At 34.9% G+C, this 21,150-nt stretch overlaps 1 protein-coding gene across 1 annotated transcript in view; it reads right to left on the bottom strand.

The window, feature by feature from the left end:
* FAT4 (FAT atypical cadherin 4) overlaps window positions 1-21,150 on the bottom strand; it is a 337,983-nt gene that overhangs the window by 55,599 nt on the left and 261,234 nt on the right. Inside the window, 4 exon segments of the mRNA XM_053703634.1 lie at window positions 774-2,441; window positions 2,444-5,122; window positions 10,255-10,502; window positions 11,467-11,647. Coding sequence (XP_053559609.1) covers window positions 774-2,441; window positions 2,444-5,122; window positions 10,255-10,502; window positions 11,467-11,647 — 4,776 coding nt within the window.

Below are 21,150 nucleotides of genomic sequence, written 5' to 3'. Positions count from 1 at the left end.
AAAAGTAAATTTATGTTCCAGTTATCATAATTATATTACAACAAATGTTACGTATATTCTAATGTGCCTTTAAAAATTACAATTACATTTGTTGAGAAACTTAAAGCCATTCAAACTGAATCATGAATTGGACAGGGAATGGTTTAATTAAAGTAGCTGTGATTTGTGAATGACATGCATCTGCTAACAAATTTTTTAAAATAACCAGAAATTAAAGGACGGAGGATATTAAATAAATAAATAAATATATATATATATATATATATATATATATATATATATATATATATATATATATATATATATATATATGTGTGTGTGTGTGTGTGTGTGTGTTTATTTATAGAATACTCTTGTAACAGAAAAACAAGAACATGATTATTCCAAACAAATTATACAAAATGTCATTAAAAAAGTTTAGTGTAACATCCCAAAAGAATAATCATTAGAATGTTCAAAAGCTATGGGTCAATACATTCCAGCTAAGGGTACATAACTTCCAGAGCAATTTAATGTGGAGCATTTAACTAATTATTTTATTTACTTATATATATATATTTCTTTCTTTTTTTTGGGGGGGGGGGGGGAGATGTGGGTCTTGCTATACCATTTAAATAAATTAAGACAAAACATGTTTTATAATAGATTCATTTTAACTGATTAAATTTCCAAATGACCTTATATAATAGCTTAGGTAATTACATTTCATTATCTATATATATATATATAACCCTGGACAGCATTCATCATAGCTACATAAACAGAATTCATACCTGTTGAACCAGCTTTACAAATGCAGTTGAAACCTCCTGGGAAATTCTGGCAAACGGCACTATTTTTACAGGGGTTGGAAAGGCACTCATTAACATCCCGTTCACATGCAATCCCAGTAAAACCCTCTGGGCAGCTGCAGGAAAATCCTCCCACCAAGTTGTGACAGGTTCCACCATTATGACATGGAAATGGAAGACATTCATCAATGTCATTTTCACATAGGTTACCATCATATCCTGGCATGCATTTGCACATAAACGTCTTAAGTGGCTCATTGGCTACAATAATTACAGGTATGCTTTCAAGAATTTTTATTGTTGGACTCACTGCGATTCTTTTTATACAGCTCGCACCATTATTACAAGGATTATGTGCACATGAATCATGATCCACTGATTCTATCCACACTCCACTTTGTCGAAATAAAATTTCTTTAATGCTTTCAAAAAAAGTACCCACTCCACTAGGGTTCACATACTGGTTGTTACTTCTTTTAACAGCAGTCATAACAAAAGTACGGTTATTTTCCTCGAATGCTCCAAAAATTTGTACTGCTGTTCCAAGTCCTGTAAGCTGGGAACTAGCAATGCGCAAGAAGTGAAGATAATGATTAGTTAAAAAGTCTTTAACATTTGGAATGTTTATTCTCAGTAGAACACTGTTGTCAATTGTTACATTATTGAATCCTGTAAAGAAGACTCTGACATTGTTCACTACTGCACCATGTAAACCATCACTGCTGTGAACAGTAAGGTCAAATGTCCCATCAGCAGATCTTGATTGCGAATTCAAATCACAACTATCTGCTGGTATACTAAACAGATTAGTAACACCTGAAGTAAGAGAACAATGAAAACTATCCAACACATCTGGATCTTGGGGTTTAACACTACCAAGATTTCCTCCTGGAAAAAGATTTCCATAATAATGTACAAAAATTTCAACTGTTCTTGGTTCAGATGGGTTGTCATTTTGATCTATAACTGTAACATGAACTGTTCCTGTGGAAGACATCTGTGGATAACCGGAGTCTCTTGTAACAACTGATAAGAAAAACTCACTAATTTGTTCTCTGTCAATTTCTCTTGTAGTTGATAGAATACCTCCAGGACTGAGGCTGAAATAACTAGTTGCAGGTCCAGTGCTGAGAAGATAATAAGTAAAAGGTCCTTGATTTGGGGGGAGGTCCAGATCTGAAGATTGCAATGTCATAACATGAGTGCCAGCTCTGTGATTTTCTTTTACTTCTCCTTGTATGGTTGAAAGTGTAGGTCCATTGTCATTGATATCTTCTAATGATACAAGCAAAGAAGCTGTTCCTGTTGCAGAGGGTGTTCCAGAGTCAATGGCTAACACTGTAAGGTTATAAATTGGTGTTGTTTCTCTATCTAATTCTGTGGTAACAGTAACCTGTCCTGTGTGTGGGTTTATAGAAAATGCACCTTTGTCATTCCCGGCACCAATAAAGTAGGAAAACCTATTCCAGCTAGGAACAGAATCAGAATCAAAGGCACTTACAAAAGTAACATGTGTACCAGGGGACACACCTTCACTGATCTGGACATTGTATACATTTAAGCTGAAAATAGGGGGGTCATTGGCATCAAGAATGGTGATGTTTACATTTACTTCATCAATATCAGCACCTCGAATGCTGCCATAGTTTTAGCTAGAATTTTTAGCGAAATTCTTTCTTCCTTTTCTCTGTCTAAAATTCCTGATACATACACCTTTCCTGTTCTTTTGTCAATCTGGAAACCTTTTTTCCTACTACTACCAAAAATTAAATAATGTACTTCTCCATCAACACCTAAGTCCCGATCACTAGCAAATACTTCCCCAACAACAGTGCCTTTGGAGGCAGCCTCAGAGACTTCAAAATAATAAATTTTTGACACAAATCGAGGTACATATTCATTTGTTCCCTCTAAATTTATAGTTACTGTGACAAAACTACAGCGTTCTTCATCAGGCACATTGAAACCTTTTATAGTAAGATGATAATTTTGTTTTGTTTCGAAATCAAGAAAGCCTTGGGTAGTGATAATGCCCGTGTTTGGATCAATCACAAAAAGGTCACTATCTGATGACTGTATTGAATATGCAATTACAGCATTTGGAGCAGAATCTGCATCGGTTGCATTCAGACGTATGACAGTTGTTCCACTTGGAGCATTTTCCATAACACTAGGAAAATATTCTTCTGCACTGAATATTGGAGGATTATCATTAATATCATTAACATGAACAGTAACAACACAGTAGCCTGTCTTAGCCACCCATCCACCATCAACAGCACTAACAGTGAATTCATGTTTTTGGCATTGTTCATAGTCCAAGTTTCTTGATAATGATAATGCACCTGTAGAAGAGTTAATTGCAAAGAGGCTTGCTTCATTCCCTGATGATATGTTATATGTGATGATTCCATTCATAGATATATCCTTATCTCTTGCAGACACTGTTCTAAAAATGCTTCCCAGTGCAAGGCTTTCAGGGACAGTTATGCTTATATGGCTTTGAGAGAATTCTGGTGTATGGTAGTTTTCTTCTGTCACTGTTATATTAACTATAGCTTGTGATGATAGTGGTGGGTTACCTTTGTCCTTTGCTGTTACTTTTATAATAAAGTTTTTATTTAAATCCATCATTAAAGAAGATAATACTGTGATCCAGCCTGTTTCTTTGTCTATCTGAAACTTTCCTTGCACATTCTCAGCAGAAAGAGAATATTCTATTTGAGAATTAAGCCCATAATCTTTTTCATCAACTGCTGTAACTTTTATTAGTTTGGTACCAACTTTTGCATTTTTGGCAACTGGTGTGAAATATTTACTTAACAGAAACTTTGGTGCATTGTCATTACTGTCAACAATATTTATTGAGACTGTAGTTTCACTCATAATAGGGGGACTACCTCGGTCTGAAGCACTAACAATAAAACTATGTCTGTTAATGTTAATGTTGCCTGACAAACTAGGGTTCTGATACTTCAAATGCTGTTTGTTGAAAATTTCTCCTGTGGAAGAGTTAATTCTGAAGAATTCAGACTGAGACTTAATAAAATAATACACTTGACCATTCAGTCCCTCATCTGGGTCAGTAGCAAAAACTTGGGTAACTTTAGATCCAGCTTCAGCTGTTTCTGGGTAGTCTAGATAATATGATGGTTTACTAAATCTTGGAGCGTTATCATTTACATCAGACACAAATACTGTCACATCTGTGCTCACTGTCCATCCTGAGTCATGTGCAGAGACTCGTACAATATACCGATCACTATCTTCTCTATTTAGTGGTCTGCTTACTGTAATAACTCCAGTATTTAGATTTATTACAAAAGGAAGGCTAGTGTCAGCTATTGTGTATCTACTGACAGCATTTACACCAGAATCCTCATCTGATGTAGTTACTTGTGTAACAGTATAACCCATAGCTGCATTCTCTGGAACTGTGGCACTAAATATTTGAGAAAATCTTGGAGCATTGTCGTTATCATCCAAAACATAAATTATGATTCTCACTGTTGAGGTTAGTGAAGGAGACCCTTTGTCAGAAGCTTTAATCAATAAGGTATGCTGAGAAATTTTCTCTCTATCCAGTTGCCTGGTGCTTCTTATTTCTCCAGTACCTCTATTTATACTAAAAAAATTATCTTTATTTCCATCTACAATAGAATAATCCACCTGTCCATTGAAGCCACTATCCGTATCCTTGGCTGAGACTGTAAGTATTTTACGTGGTGACAAATTTTCCATCACTTCAGCTATAAAAGGATCTTGCTTAAAGTGTGGTAAATTATCATTGACATCTAAAACATTTATTTCTAATTTCTCATAGGAGGAAAATGGAGGAAAGCCCATATCTCTAGCCTCAATCCACAGTACATACTTAGATGTAGTTTCAAAATCTAGAGGATTTTTTATGTAAAGTTGTCCATTAAGTTCATCAATATGGAATGTGTTGCCAAAATTACCACTTGCAATGTAGAAAGACAAAGAACCTCCTCTTGATGATAATCCAAAGAGTGTTGATACATGTGTGCCCACCTCTTGATTTTCTGGAAATGTAAAAGATTTTTGTTCAGCTCGTATATGTGGGAAGTCAGCTTTGCTAGCAAATCTAACTGTAACTGTGGTTGAGTCAGATTTAGAATTTGGTCCACCATCTTTAACATGGACAGAGAAGGTGATTTCAGAAGCACCTTCTATGTGTTCCAAAGTGCTTATAGCTCCTCGTGATGGATCAATGACAAACTTATCAGAGTTCCTTCCTTTTAATGAGTAATGCAGTTCTGCATTTGATCCAATGTCTTCATCAGTTACTGTCACAGCAAACACAAAAGAATCTGAAAAAAATAATAACAGCTTTAAGTACACTATCGTGAAACAACAAAAGACAAAGTTATTTTGAGCCAGATAATTTATAACCAGACTAATAATATATTTACATATTGAATTAAATGTTATGTAGTTTATTACTGTAGATAAGTAATGTCTTAAAAGATAAGGTAATATAGAAACCATATAGAGCTCAACATTTTGTTTAAAAAGAAAGATAATCGGTTTATTACCTATTTTTCAGTTTTGCATAACCAGCACGGTTATATTAATATAATTTTTACCTCTGTGATTTCCTTGTATCTAACCCTCTGCAGACTGCCCCCTTATTTCAGTTTTTTCGGCAGACTTGCATTTTAGCCAATCAGTGCTGACTCATAAATAATTCCACAGGAGTGAGCACAATGTTTATCTATATGGCACACATGAACTAGCCCTGTCTAGCAGTGTAAAACTGTCAAAATGCACTGAGATAAGAGGTGACCTTCAAGGGCTTAGAAATTAGCATACAAGTCTTCCTAGGTTTAGCTTTCAACAAAGAATACCAACAGAACAAAGAAAATTTGATGGTGAAAGTAAATTGGAAAGTTGTTTAAAACTGCATTCCCTATCTGAATCAAGGTAAATTTTGTCTAGACTGTCCCTTTTAAATAAATTTAAAAATTCAAATTAACAAAGCAAAAAAAGAAAAAGAGTGAAGCCAGTTTAAAAACTTTTAACGGGGATCTCAAGAAATTTGCTTACGCTCAAAACAAGTAGAACTTACTTTTGCTTATCATTATTCCCTATTAGTATTGAAGCATCTAAATACATCTGGGCTCTTTCTTAGTTAGTGTCTGTGAGTCAACACAATAACAACATCCATTTTGAAGCACATTATTTTGCTTGTTGTTTTTCAACATTTTATCTGGAATGAAGAATCATTGTCTTTGGTTTGGAAAAATCTTCAAAAAGGAAACTGTTTTTATGGTATCAAGCAGAAGCTTTTAATCTAATCCTGAATAAGGGACTGAGCTATTTGTTACGCTTTTGAGCGTGTAATGTTAACTGCATTCTGCTAAACATTCTTTTCAGATTATTCTTTACAAACTCTGCAACAAAGGATTTCATACATTTAACTTGACTAGCATGAAGAGGAATTTTTTTTAATGCTGTTCAAGAAGTAAGGGTTTTTTCCAGTAAAAGTAATAACAAGGGTTCATGACTTGAAGCCTGTAGGGTAAGCACTTTCGGCTAGATTACGAGTCTTGCATTAGCCTTAAAAAGCAGCTTTAAGGGGTCCTAACACTGCTTTTTAACGCCCGCTGGTATTACGAGTCAGGCAAGAAAGGGTCTACCGCTCACTTTTTTTCTGCGATTTTAGCATACCGCAAATCCCCTTACGTCAATTGCGTATCCTATCTTTTTAATGGGATTTTCCTAACGCCGGTATTACGATCGCCTGAAAAAGTGAGCGGTAGACCCTCTTCTGTCATGACTCCTACCGCATTTAAAAGTCAGTAGTTAAGAGTTTTATGGGCTAACGCCGGAACATAAAGCTCTTAACTAAAGTGCTAAAAAGTACACTAACACCCATAAACTACCTATTAACCCCTAAACCGAGCCCCCCCCCCCACATCACAAACACTTAACTAAAATGTTTAACCCCTAATCTGCCGACCGGACATCGCCGCCACTTTAATAAATGTATTAACCCCTAAACCGCCGCCCTCCCGCCTGGCAAACACTAGTTAAATTTTATTAACCCCTAATCTGCTGTCCCTAACATCGCCGACACCTACCTACATTTATTAACCCCTAATCTGCCGCCCCCAACGTCGCCGCTACTATATTAAATTTATTAACCACTAAACCTAAGTCTAACCCTAACCCCCCCTAACTTAAATATAATTTAAATAAAATGAAATAAATTTACTACTATTAAATAAATTAATCCTATTCAAAACTAAATACTTACCGATAAAATAAACCCTAAGCTACCGGCTTGCAGAAAACTCGTAACACCAGTGTTGGCTTAAGTGAGCGGTAAGAAAAAAAGGAGCGTTAGCATTGCACAGCCTTACCGACAAAAACTCGTAATCTGGCCGTTTAAAAGTAGAACACAGAACTATTACTTTAAATAATGAAGATAAGTGGAATAACACCGGCAACGGTAGCTGTGACAACCTAAGGAAGCTGAAGAATAAGAAATACAAACAAGAGCTCCACTTGATGTAAAAATGAATCTACAAAATCAAAGTAACTCACAAAGGTTGTAAGTTTTAGAATGTTCTTGGCCATTTCCTCAGGTTTAATAAGGAGATATATGTTCATTTTCCTTTTATTCCAGTTTAATTTTGGTTCTTTCTTTTGCTTTTTCTACCTTAGAGGTTTTATAATTACAATACATTTTATTATTATACACACTAATCAAGTATTTTAAGATTCAAAAGTTTAAGATTTCCCATGTGTATATATTGATGTCTTATTGGTAGGAGGAGATATTTAAACAGGTAATTTCCAGTATGTGTTATGGTTGAGCAAAGGGCCAAGATTAATGGCCAAGAAACAAGATGCTTTCTTTTTAATAATTGTCAAATTAAATCCTATTATTTTATACTATTTTGAGTCTGTTTTCTTTACTATGGATGTAAAGACTTTCTAAGGGAGTCACAGAACAGTTACAAACTGGTCTGGCTGGGAGACTGCACTATCCCAGTATGCCTAACATACTCATAACACCAGGAGGTGTTTCACTTTTATGAATTGTAAATGCAATTTCACACAATTTGGCACTCTTTTGGGTTTATTATTTTAATTTTGTGCAATATGCTGTGCTTAGCCGGAATAGAGGAGTGACTTAAGAATAAAAAAGAGAAGATTTATTTAGCAACTTCCTTAACTTGGGAATTTGTATTTTTTTATTTTATTTTACTTGTTATATAATATACTAAGTATTGTGAAATTATTATTAATATCTTAGAGTGGATAAGTACCCCCTTTATTACTTCTTAGGTGATTGTGTTTTATGTTTTGTTTATCTACTGTATAATGTATGATTCTGTTAAAGGGGCAGAATAGTCAATTTTTTTCTTTCATGATTCAGATACATTTTAAACAACTTTCCAATTTAGTTCTATCATCTAATTTGCTTTTTCTTGTTAGCATTTGTTGAAAAGCATACCTAGGTAGGCTCAGGGGCAGCATAAAGCCCTCCTATCATTGGCTCACTTGATTTGTTCAGCTTGCTCCCAGTATTGCCTTGCTGGAAATTCAACAAAGGACACCAAGCTTATGAAGCAAATGTGTTAATAGAAATGAATTGGTAAGTTGTTTAAAATTATATTCTCTATCTGAATGTTGAAATAAACATTTTGGATTTAATTTCTCTTTAAGCATAAAGCCATAATGTATTTTTATAAATTTAGGGTTAGCATTAAATAAAATTAATGTACACAGGTTACTTTTAAACCAAACATTTAGTATGGTTTCCAGACTATTCCTTTTAAGATGGTTTGTTGTAGACCATTCTATTTTAAAATGACATATAAGGACAATAATATTAAACACAAAGATATAAATCAGCTCCAGACCAGCAATGCACTACTAGTCTGAAGAGGAACACAGTCGCTGAGCCAATTAGGGGCAGCATATTATTACAGTTGCCAATCAACAGCAAAAGTTAAGGTAAGGACCCCAATATATTGCTGTTCCCGCGAGATAAATTTAACTATGTGCTTAAACTATTTGCAGGAGTTAGGCCAAGTACAATAATAAAATGCTCCTGCACATTGAAGCACTTTATCATTGATCTTTTCTGTCTTTGTAATTATGGGGTTTACAACACTATGATTGCCCATAGTTATGTGAAGATGGAATTATATGCTTGGTGTTTTTTCTATTTCTTTTATAAAAATGTTTTCTATACAGCTATAGACATAGGGTTGCAGGACAGAACTAGATACTTCATACTTCATTAAAAGGGCATGAAACTATTTTTTTTTTTAATTTCATGATTGAAATAGGAGAATACAATTTTAAATACATTTTCAATTAACTTCTATTATCTTAATTATTTTTCTTCTCTTGGTATCCTACAGTAGGTTGAAGAAGCAGCAATACACTACTGGGCGTTAGATGACGAATTGGGTGAGCCAATAGCATGAGGCATATATGTGCAGCCACCAATCAGTAGCTCCTGAGTGCACCTAGGTATAGACTTATTGTCTAAGAGCATTTGCTCTTTACATAATTTTCTGTAGCATTTACGAGTTTTAAATTATGATGATTCAATGAACATAAATTACATTTGCTTGCTCACCAGGGAGACCAAATTGATAAGGGGGGTGGAAGATTTAAGTTATGAACAAACTGATTACAGTTGGGAAAACCTGTCTCAGAAAGGATATAAATTACATTATACAAATATATACTGGGCTCAAATAAACACAAAGAAGAGGTCATCTATTGAAATTTGAGGAACAGAGATTTTACCTACAACAAAGTAAGGGGTTCTATACAGCAAGAACAATAAGGTCATGTAATTATCTGTCCAAATGAGGTTGCCTTAGCAAATTCAGTAGATGTGTTTAGAAAAAGACTGGATGTCTTATTTGGCAAAAGCAAGATGTACAGGAATATAACAGAACTGACAGCATAGTTGCTTCTTTTCTTGATCCAATGAGATTGAGGCACAATTGGAAATCCCTGCAATTTTTTTTATTTTTTATTTATGTTTTGCCTTTTTGTGAACCAACAGTAGTAACAGGGATGTGTAAAAGATTCAACTTGATGGACTTGACTCTTAATTGCTAGGACAGGTAGTAAGAGTATTTCCAATAACTGGAATTTTGTACATCTGGACCTCACATGATTATGATCCTTATCATCATATTTGAAGAATACTCTGATATAACTCATCTGCAGTGAAGCAGGGACAGTCAACAGAAGCATATAATAGCATAACCTATTTAAAAATAGAAAATGCTTCTGAATAAAATTTGTTTAGATTCTTTGATATATAAATGTATGTAGTAAGTATAGAAGCAGAAGAATACAGGCAATAAGGACCCTTTTATACACAAGGTACACAAAACCTACACAGCCTAGTTATACACAATTTAAATGATATGTCTGTATACAACATCGGAAATATGCTTACCAGCAGCTGCAGGAGATGGAATATGGGTGACATATGGGTTATGTAGAAATCGAGGGGGATTATCATTCACATCTATAATATTTACAGTCACATTTGTTGAGCTAGACATAGGTGGAGATCCACTATCAGTTGCCATCACAAGCAAAGCATAGCTGTCCTTCATTTCTCTGTCTAATAACGAACTGCTTATTATTTGGCCAGTGGATGGGTTGATTGTGAATTGAGAATTTCCTCCAATGAGACTGTAGCTGTATGAAGACAAATAATATTGTGTTATAGTTAATGTACTTTCAACTCTTCAGAAACAAAGAGCTTTCAGGCCAAACAATGTTCATTTTCATTCAGTTGGGAATATAAAATATTACATGCTACAGAACAAAAAAACTAAGACAGATCATTAAAATAAGAAGATCTGTGAGCAGCATTAAAATTGAAATGTGCCGTTAATGAACACTAAGCTAAAATTGGAAATTTAATGCACTATTAATAGTGCATCTGCGTCTGATAAACCTCTAAAATCATTTTAAATTACTTTAATATTACAACTGCTGAATCCCAGTTCTTTATGTGCTGTTGCCAAAATAAATAAACCGCCTTATTAAAAATTAAACGCCAAATATACGTTTTTAATACATAAGTTGTTCATCAAAAGAGCAATAATTTTAATGAACATTTTTGTATGAAACCAAAACCTGTAGGCATAGCAAATTATATGTAATATGTGGGAAATTCAAATTAGTATGGTGTACATGACTAAGCACCGGCAAATCAACTCCCATCTGGTTAAAATAAAAAATGTTTCTTAAACAAATAGATATTAAGCAGGGTTTCTTTTTTCAAAAATACAAAAAAAAAAATATCCCCTTGCTAATTCCCTTTTTTTTTATAAGACTGTCATTTATTTGCTTATTGTGTCTAATAATCTTCATAATTGTAATGCTATAAAAAAAATCAAGACACATAATCACTGTACTTAAAAAAAATTGCACCAGAGAAAAACCCTAATGGCAAAATTGAAAAGATAGCTTTGATTTCCAGAAAGAGCCAGTGGGTAGCATTTGACCTGTCAATATTATTTAACATCCTAATTACCTGTGGTAAGAAATGTAAAATTATGGATTGTCACATGAAGAAAAATTGGTGCTGTCAACATGAATTTGCCTGAAGCAGACAGATGAACACATCACAAGTCTAATCATTTCCACAGCTTACCGAACAACACCATTTAGTCCAGAATCAGGGTCAGAACAATTTACTAAAAGAACATCTGTTCCAGTAGGCGCATCTTCTTGTATACTGAAATGATGACTGTTTGAGGAACATGTAGGCTTGTTGTCATTTACATCGTCAACTTTAACTGTGATGGTCCCTGTTCCAGTAAGAGGTGGAGAACCTTAACAAAAAAAATAAAAAAAAATGTAAATTACATTTTATTTTCTATACACTAACTTGTTTGAATTTTTTGCAATGTAGTACAAACATGACACAGCAGAAAATTTGGCAGTAATTCATGATAAATATGAAAAACGTACAGACTGCACTGCATAGGTCTTTAGCAATTTGTAGAACTCAGTAGACAAGAGAAGTGAACCATGTACTTGATGATGGAAACAATTAACATGGGAATATTCTTGAGCTTTGCAGAATGGTGCATTAAATGTATTATTTTTTTTTTTTTTAAATCTTTGTCCCATTTTAAAATGGAAATAAGTAATTATATTGTTATTGGTTAATAAAGTAATCCAAATCTTGCACGAAAATTATAAATACTAGGTATGGCCAAATATTTAGCATGAGTCATTTGTTATAGAAACTAATGCCAAATATGTCTGCCGGCTGCATCATTCGGTTATTGTCAGCACCAGTTTTGTTAGTGTACAAGTGCAACCCACGGATATATTTGAAAATCGAGATATTTGTTTGTTACACTTTAATTCTAATAAATCCGGCAACTAAAATGTGCCTGTAACAAATAACCAATCAATGCCGAATGTTCTTGTGCGCTTACTCATAAGCTTTTAAAAAAACAATACAAAGCTTCCTTCAACATAATCTATGAACAATATATCAGTGCCTCAAAAACTGAATATTTCTAAGAAAAAATAAAAAAAATAAAAACTTACCCTATTCATGTATCAGTAAAAAATTATATATGGTAAAGATTAAAGGGACATGGGAAACAACATATTTCTTTTATGACTCAGGGTGTAACATTTTTAAAAAAAATCCAACTTACTACTATTAGCAAATGTACTTTGTTCTCATTTTATCCTTTGTTGAAGATTATACCTAGGTAGGATAAGGAGTATGCACATGTCTGGCTGCACTATATGGAGGCAGTGCACTGCTTTCTTCTAGTGCTCAAAAGTACTACAAAATGTATTAAAATCATTGTTGTAAAACTATTGCCATATAGTGCTTCAATTAAGTGCATGCTACTAAACCTACCTTACAGCTTTTCAACAAAGAATAGCAAGTGAACAAAGTTTCACATCCTTTAAGGTTTGAAAATGCATACAAATGTGCTCTGAAATTTTTTAATTTTGGCTTTGCCTTGTAACGATTAAAAAAAATAATAATAAAAAATAAATATACAGGTGGCCCTCGGTTTATGACGGTTCAATTTGTGCAGTTTCAGACTAAAAACCTTTTTTTTTCAGTCATGTGACTGCTATTGAAAAGCATTGAAAGCAGTGCACTGATTAAAATAGCCAGTAGGTGGAGCTGTCCGCTTGTGTTGCAGCAAAGATATTCAAGCCAAGCACACAAGCTAGCTGGAATTTATTCAGTGTAGCTAGATCTGAGCTATAGAGCAGCTTTCAAAAGAACAAGATCTTCCTGTCTATAAATCAGTCCAGATTGGAATGCATAGAAAGAACTGTTTGCAAAAAAAAATGCAAGTAAAGTCTGTGTTGTGTGATTTTTTATTAGGTTTATAATGCTGTTTTAGCAAATGGTTTTGTTCATTTAACTAAGTTTTAATATATATTCTGTGTTGTGTGATTATTTAATTAGGTTTTATAATGCTGTTTAGCATTTAAAGTCTTAATTTCAAAGCTTTAAAAATAATGTATTAGGTGTTACTTATGACAATTTTGAGAGGGGCCTGGAACCTAACTCCAACACTTCCCATTGACTTACATTATAAACTGGGTTTCAATTTACAATGGTTTCGATTTACAACCATTCCTTCTGGAACCTAATCCCGGCGTAACCTGAGGGCTAACACATATTATATATATATATATATATATATATATATATATATATATATATATATATATAAATAAATAATATATATATACAGGCTATGATTACGGTGTGTCTGCCGAAACGCGTAAGCCAAGAGCTGCGCTCACTCTGCATGCTGTATAGACTTCCTTATGTTTTTAAAGTAGTAAAATAAAGTTTCCTGTTTTAATTCATCTGGCGTGGATCGCAATTCCTTTGTGACGTTCTATATATATACACACATATATACAGTTGTGCTCATAAATTTACATACACTGGCAGAATTTATGATTTCTTGGCCATTTTTCTGAGAATATCAGAGAATATGAATGATAACACAAAAACTTTTCTTTCACTCATGGTTAGTGTTTCGCTGAAGCCATTTATTATCAGTCAACTGTGTTTACTCTTTTTAAATCATAATGACAACAGAAACTACCCAAATGACCTTGATCAAAAAGTTTACATACCCCAGTTCTTAATACAATGTATTGCCCCCTTTAACATCAATGACAAGCTTGAAGTCGTTTGTGGTATTTGTGGATGAGGCTCTTTATCTTCTCAGATAGTAAAGTTGCCCATTCTTCCTGGCAAAAAGCCTCCAGTTCCTGTAAATTATTGGGCTGTCTTGCACGAACTGCACGTTTGAGATCTCCCCAGAGTGGCTCAATGATATTGGGGGTCAGGAGACTCAGATGGCCACTCCAGAACCTTCACTTTATTCTGCTGTAGCCAATGACAGGTCCGACTTGGCCTTGTGTTTAGGAATGTCCAAGTACGTCCCATGCGCAGCTTCCGGGCTGATGCATGCAAATTGTCCTCCAGTATTTTTTGATAACATACTGCATTCATCTTGCCATCAATTCTGACCAAACTTCCTGTGCCCTTTGTAGCTCACACATCCCCAAAACATCAGCAATCTACCTCCGTGTTTCCCAGTAGGAATGGGTGTACCTTTCATCATAGGCCTTGTTGACTCCTCTTCAAATGTAGCGTTTATGGTTGTGGCCAAAAAGCTAAATTTTGGTCTCATCACTCCAAATGACTTTGTGCCAGAAGGTTTGAGGCTTGTCTCTGTGCTGTTTAGTTTATTGTAAGCGGGGATACTTTGTGGCATTAATGGCTTTCCTTCTGGAGACTCGACCATGGCAGCCCATTTTTCTTTCAAGTGCCTCCTTATTGTGCATCTTGAAACAGCCACACCACATGTTTTCAGAGAGTCTTGTATTTCACCTGAAGTTATTTGTGTTTTTTTCTTGGCATCCCGAACAATTTTCCTGGCATTTGTGGCTGAAATTTTAGTTGGTCTACCTGACCGTGGTTTGGTTTCCACAAACTCTAATCCACTTCTTGATTAGAGTTTGAACACTGCTGATTGGCATTCTCGATTCCTTGGATATCTCTTTATATCCCTTTCCTGTTTTATACACTTCAACTACCTTTTCCTGCAGATCCTTTGACAATTCTTTTGCTTTCCACATGACTCAGAATCCAGAAACATCAGTGCAGCACTGGATGAAAGATGCAAGGGTCTGTCAGGAGTCCAGAAATGCATTGACCTTTTATACACACACACTAATTACAAGCAAACAGATCACAGGTGAGGATGGTTACCTTTAGTAGCCATTCAAATCCCGTTGTGTCAGTCAACTTGTGTGCATGTTATCAGGCCAAAATCACCAGGGGTATATAAACTTTTGATCAGGGTCATATGGGTAGTTTTCTGTTGTCATTATGATTTAAAAAGAGTAAACACAGTTGAATGATAATAAATGGCTTCAGCCAAACACTAACCATGAGTGAAAGAAAAGTTTTTGTGTTATCATTCATATCTCTGATAAATGGCCAAGAAATCATAAATTCTGCCAGGGTATGTAAACTTATGAGCACAACTGTATATACAGTCGTATGCAAAAGTTTAGGCACCCCTGACAATTTCCATGATTTTCATTTATAAATAATTGTGTATTTGGATCAGCAATTACATTTGATCTATCAAATAACTGAAGGACACAGTAATATTTCAGTAGTGAAATGAAGTTTATTGGATTAACAGAAAAAATGCAATATGCATCAAAAACGAAATTAGGCAGGTGCATAAATTTGGGCACCCCAACAGAAATATTGCATCAATATTTAGTAGAACCTCTAGACGCTTCCTATAGCCTGTAATGAGTGTCTGGATTCTGGATGAAGGTATTTTGAACCATTCCTCCTTGCAAAAACATCTCCAATTCAGGTTAGGTTCGATGGTTGCCAAGCATGGACAGCCCACTTCAAATCACCCCCCCAAATTTTCAATGATATTCAGGTCTGGGGACTGGGAAGACCATTTCAGAACATTGTACTTGTTCCTCTGCATAAATGCCAGAGCAGATTTTAAGCAGTGTTTTGGGTCATTGTCTTGTTAAAATATCCAGCCTCGGCGTAACTTCAACTTTGTGACTGATTCCTCAACATTATTCTCAAGTATCTGCTGATATTGAGTGGAATCCATGCGACCCTCAACTTTAACAAAATTCCCAGTAACGGCACTGGCCACACAGCCCCACAGCGTAGCAAGTGTTTGTCTTGGAACGCTGTGCTCTTTTGCCTCATGCATAACGCCTCTTGTTATGACCAAATAACTCAATCTTTGTTTCATCAGTCCACAGTACCTTCTTCCAAAATTAAGCTGGCTTGTCCAAATGTACGTTTGTGGCGTGTGTGCAGAAAAGATTTTTTCTCCGCATCACTCTCCCATACAGCTTCTCCTTGTGCAAAGTGCGCTGAATTTGTTAACAATGCACAGTGACACCATCTGCAGCAAGATGTTGTTGTAGGTCTTTGGAGGTGGTCTGTGGGCTGTTTTTGACCGTTCTCACCATCCTTTGCCTTTGCCTCTCCGATATTTTACTTGGCCTGCCACTTCTGGCCTTAACAAGAAATGTGCCTGTTGTCTTCCATTTCCTCACTATGTTCCTCATAGTGGACACTGACAGCTTAAATCTCTGCAATAGCTTTTTGTAGCCTTCCCCTAAACCATAATGTTGAGCAATCTTTGTTTTCCAGGTCATTTGAGAGTTGTTTTGAGGCCCCCATGTTGCCACTCTTCAGAGGAGAGTCAAAGAGAACAACAACTTTAATTGGCCACCTAAATTCATTTTCTCATGAATGTATGCACCTGTCCTATGAAGTTCAAGGCTTAATGGGCTCACCAAACCAATTGTGTGTTACAATTAATCAGTGCTAGGTAGTTTTACAGGTATTCAAATCAACAAATGACAAGGGGTGCCCAGATTTATGCACCTGTCTAATTTTCGTTTTGATGCATATTGCACATTTTCTGTTAATCCAATTACCCTCATTTCACTACTGAAATATTACTGTGTCCCTCAGTTATTTGCTAGATCAAATTGAAATTGCTGATCTAAACACCCAATTATTTATAAATGAAAATCATGGAAATTGTCAGGGGTGCCTAAACTTTGCATACAACTTATATATATATATATATACACCACACACACACCATACCAGTGTACTATACTGGACTCACAAAATGTCTACTATGACACATCTGTTTTGAGTTTTTCAGTAATCATTTGTGAAAATCAGTGCAGGAATGAACATTCATAGCAAAATAAAATCAAAATTAATTGTAATAAAATAATTAGGGCTAGATTAATAGTGGAGCGCTAATATATTGCGAGCCTGTAAACGGGCAAATTCACCTGTTTACGGAGTGCGACAAATATCCAGCCATTACAATTACCTCTGGTTTATTTTTTTAATGTACCCCAACTGGCCCCATAAAAATATGTGTAATTTCTTTTAAGAAATAAAAAATTGTCGCATCTTTTTTTTTTCTTTTTTTTTTAATATATAACTGCACTAGGGCAGTTTTGGGGGGGCTAAAGTTGGCAGCTGTGGGGTGTTTAGAAAACAAAATGGCACTAAAAAGTGCCTTTACATAGAGGTTCTATGGGAACTGTGTGTTCCCAGTAAAAATATAAGATTGTATTAAGCTTATATACATATATATATTAATGTGGTACTATGTGTTATACACATATTAACACATAAATATATATATATTTATATTTGTTGCCCATCGCTACGCAATTAACACCCTTCTCTGCGCTAGTTGGAGCCTATGGAAGTGCTCTCTTGAGCGCAAAGCTTCCTTGCAATGCGAACCACGAGGTTGTGTTCACATTGTGCTGTATTAGTGGACTGGTATTACTCAGTTGAGCTCAAATATCGCTTTCTCTGAACCAATATTTTTGCACTCAACTTGTTATCTGGCCCTTAATTAGCATACCAAACATAGCAAAGTTAGACTGTAACATACATTTATTATTTACGTTTGTTGCTTTTTCTATAGTTTACCTCTTCAAACTGGGTAATTTGCTCTCCCTGCACAGTGAAGCTAGAGCTTACATAAGTATTTTGCAGTTTATCAGACCCTGCTACAAACTATACATTAAAAAATTGTTTGTATGTATATATTTCACAGTCTAGTTTGTAAATCCTGATAATATTTAGAAATAAAAAATTGGAAATGATTTATAACCTCTTATTAAAAATATGCAGGGAATCATAATAATTCAGGGAACATAAATCATTTTGAAAGCTAACTGATAATATTGTGTATATAATACAACTGGGAAAAACCATAATCTACTACAAGCTTAGAATCTTGGGAAGATTCAATATCTGGCATCCCACTATGACTTTTCATAACACTGAAGCTTAACAAACAAATATATCACAAAAACAATGTTTAGTAAATCCTGGCTATAAAAAAAACTATAACAGTTAGGGCTAGATTACGAGTGGAGCGCAATTTTAACTTGCGCCCATAAAGGGGCAAATTTAAACGTTAAATAACCAGCCATTACAAGTGGCTGGTCAATGCTCCCTCAAACTTGCAGTTTCCCTTTGCACTCAGATCTCTGGTTAAATAAAAAAGTTACCCCAATTGCCCCCACCCCAAATAAAGAGGATACTTATTTAAAATGAAAAAATATATATGAGCATCTTTTTTATATATATATATATATATATACATATATATTTTAAACTGCACAAAGCGGTTGAAGTGAGGGGATCTGGGGTGTTTGGGAAAAAAAAACAACAGTACTGAAATTGCCTTTACATAGAGGTGAATCGGGGACTGTGTTTTAACTGTAAATATATATGTATATGCTTATATACCTATATACTTATATGTTAATGGGTGTATATACACATATAAACACATAAATGTATATGGATATATTAATATATATTTTTATTTTGCTGCCCAATGCTGCACGATTTGCCCCCTGCGCTGCACTAGGTGGGTTGGCGTGTCAGACGGCTTGAGAACAAGGCTCCCATTGGAGCCTATGGAAGCACGCTCTTGTGAGCGCAAGGCTTTCAGGCAATGCAAACGTGAGTTTGCGTTCGTACTGCATCTGACTTGTATACCAGTGTACATTTAACGTGCGCTGGTGTTACTGAGTGAAGTGCAAATATCACGCTTGCGAAAGCGCAATATTGCACTCCACTAGGCCTTAATATTTTATATTCCATGCCAAAATAAAAAGCAACTAAACAGAGATTTATTATTCCTTGTGCTCCTAAGCAGACATCTACAGAAGAAGACACAATTTAATATATATTTACAGAACATAATTTAATCCCCATTATGTATTCCTGTAAACAGTGAATAGTGTATTGTTCCTGTGTACTTATTTCAAATTTAAATTACAAAAGTATCCTATTCTAGCATCTGTGGTTTCAAATGTAAGCAAAAAAAATAATTTGTAAGTGAGGTCACCTGTCCATGGTAAAGCAGTGAGTTGGTAACTGTTTAACTATGCAGTCTGAGTTTAATATGAATATCATATTTGTGGTAAGGGATTCGATTTTTCTTGGTCAGGCTCTGTTCCCCAGATTTCTGTTTTTCACTGCAATAGAAGTCACTCCTGAGAGCTGGGTTTTTAATCATTTACCAGTGGACCACCAGTAACTCTTTGCAAAAGCATCCCGTGACAATAGTCTTAATGATGAGCAAGATATTTTTTGTATTAGAAAGTACATGCACACTAATGGTATTACTTTATGAAGTGGTGACTTTTGTCTTAAACATAAATATTATTCAAAGAAAAAAAAGCTATTTTTTTTTAACTATTTCATTATCTATCATTAATTTGGGATTTGAGTTTAACTGATGGGAATGTTATTTTCATACATAGCAGAACATTTTCCATAAACAATGAATCAATGAAACATAAGTCCTTGACCAACATTCTCTCACCATTAGATGGATAATGAATGTTACCGTTCCTAGGTACAGACATATTGTTGTTTTTTAAGGTTAACAAGCATATACAGAGAAGACAGATTGTTTTCCCCGTGCAAATACCATGACCTAAGGCTACTGTAGATGCAAAAGTATGTTACTGTAAGAGTTTAAAGCTTATTATCAAGTGTATACATTATACTGCTACTGGTTGATGGAGTCAGTCTGCTATTTGTCCATTGTGCAGAAGCTAGCTTGATGCAGAAAGATGTTGAAACTTAGTAACTTTTAGAAAATGCAAAACAGTATTTAACATTATAAAAATGTAAAATTAGTATATTTATTTACTATTTTAAGTAAAGGAATACATTTTCTTCCTACTAGAAGATCCCTAATGTTATTAGTGCTTATAGTTGAGGACCACCCAATACTATGTTAAATGAAGAAAAACATATTACAATTACTTGTTGTTAAAAGTCTATTAATACTAGATGCAGAAAGCACAACCTACTATGACTACTATTTTTAGATCCACCACAGCCTATTTTTACTACAAGACACAAGGCAATTTTTACTACTACTAGATAAAGAAAGCTTTTTATGCCACTGAGATGCAGAGAAAATACTACTACTATGAGATGTAGATGCTGGTGTAACAAATAATTTGTCCTATTCCTAGAATCCCCTAATCACCTGAAAGTTAGCAGATGTATTGTGAGCTGGGACAGCTACTTAAATGTCAAATAAAAACCCCACTGCTCCAAGACAAAAAAATTATGCATTACTCTTGCACATGATAAATAGCTATTTTGTATTATCAATTTACCATTTGTCATAATGTGTATGAAGTAGTTAAACAAGGGTATATGAGAGGCTGTGGCTTAACTTATTTTGATAACTTGTATTTGTGATTTTGTACAGATATACTAGTTAAAAAATCAAGAAATATATCCCCTTATTTCAGATATCAGATTTAAAGCCATTAATGTTATCACAATCATAATAAAAACTATAAATAAAGTAACCTCATCTCATTAGGCTCATCTTCCTTACACACGTCGCTCTTCATCTGCTGCACCTCTCTGCCCAATCCCTTCACTGGCTTCCTCTTTTCCTCCAGGATTAAACACAAAATTCTCACTCTGACATACAAAGCCCTCAACTGTACTGCTCCCACCCTATATATCAGACCCTTGTCTCCAGATACTCTCCCCCCGTGTCCCGTCACCTTCGCTCTGCTCACAACCTCCTACTCTCCTCCTCTCTTGTTATTCCTCACACTCCCACTTACAGGACTTCTCCAGACTGGCTCCCATCTTGTGGATCTCTCTGCCTCACTCCACAAGTCTCTCCCCTAGTTTTGAAAGCTTCAAGCGCTCCTAAAGACTCTACTG

Source organism: Bombina bombina, chromosome 2 (assembly GCF_027579735.1).
Source record: "Bombina bombina isolate aBomBom1 chromosome 2, aBomBom1.pri, whole genome shotgun sequence".
Lineage (NCBI taxonomy): Eukaryota > Metazoa > Chordata > Amphibia > Anura > Bombinatoridae > Bombina > Bombina bombina.
The sequence above is the reverse complement of the archived record's forward strand: the minus strand, read 5'-3'. Positions and strand labels throughout refer to the sequence as shown.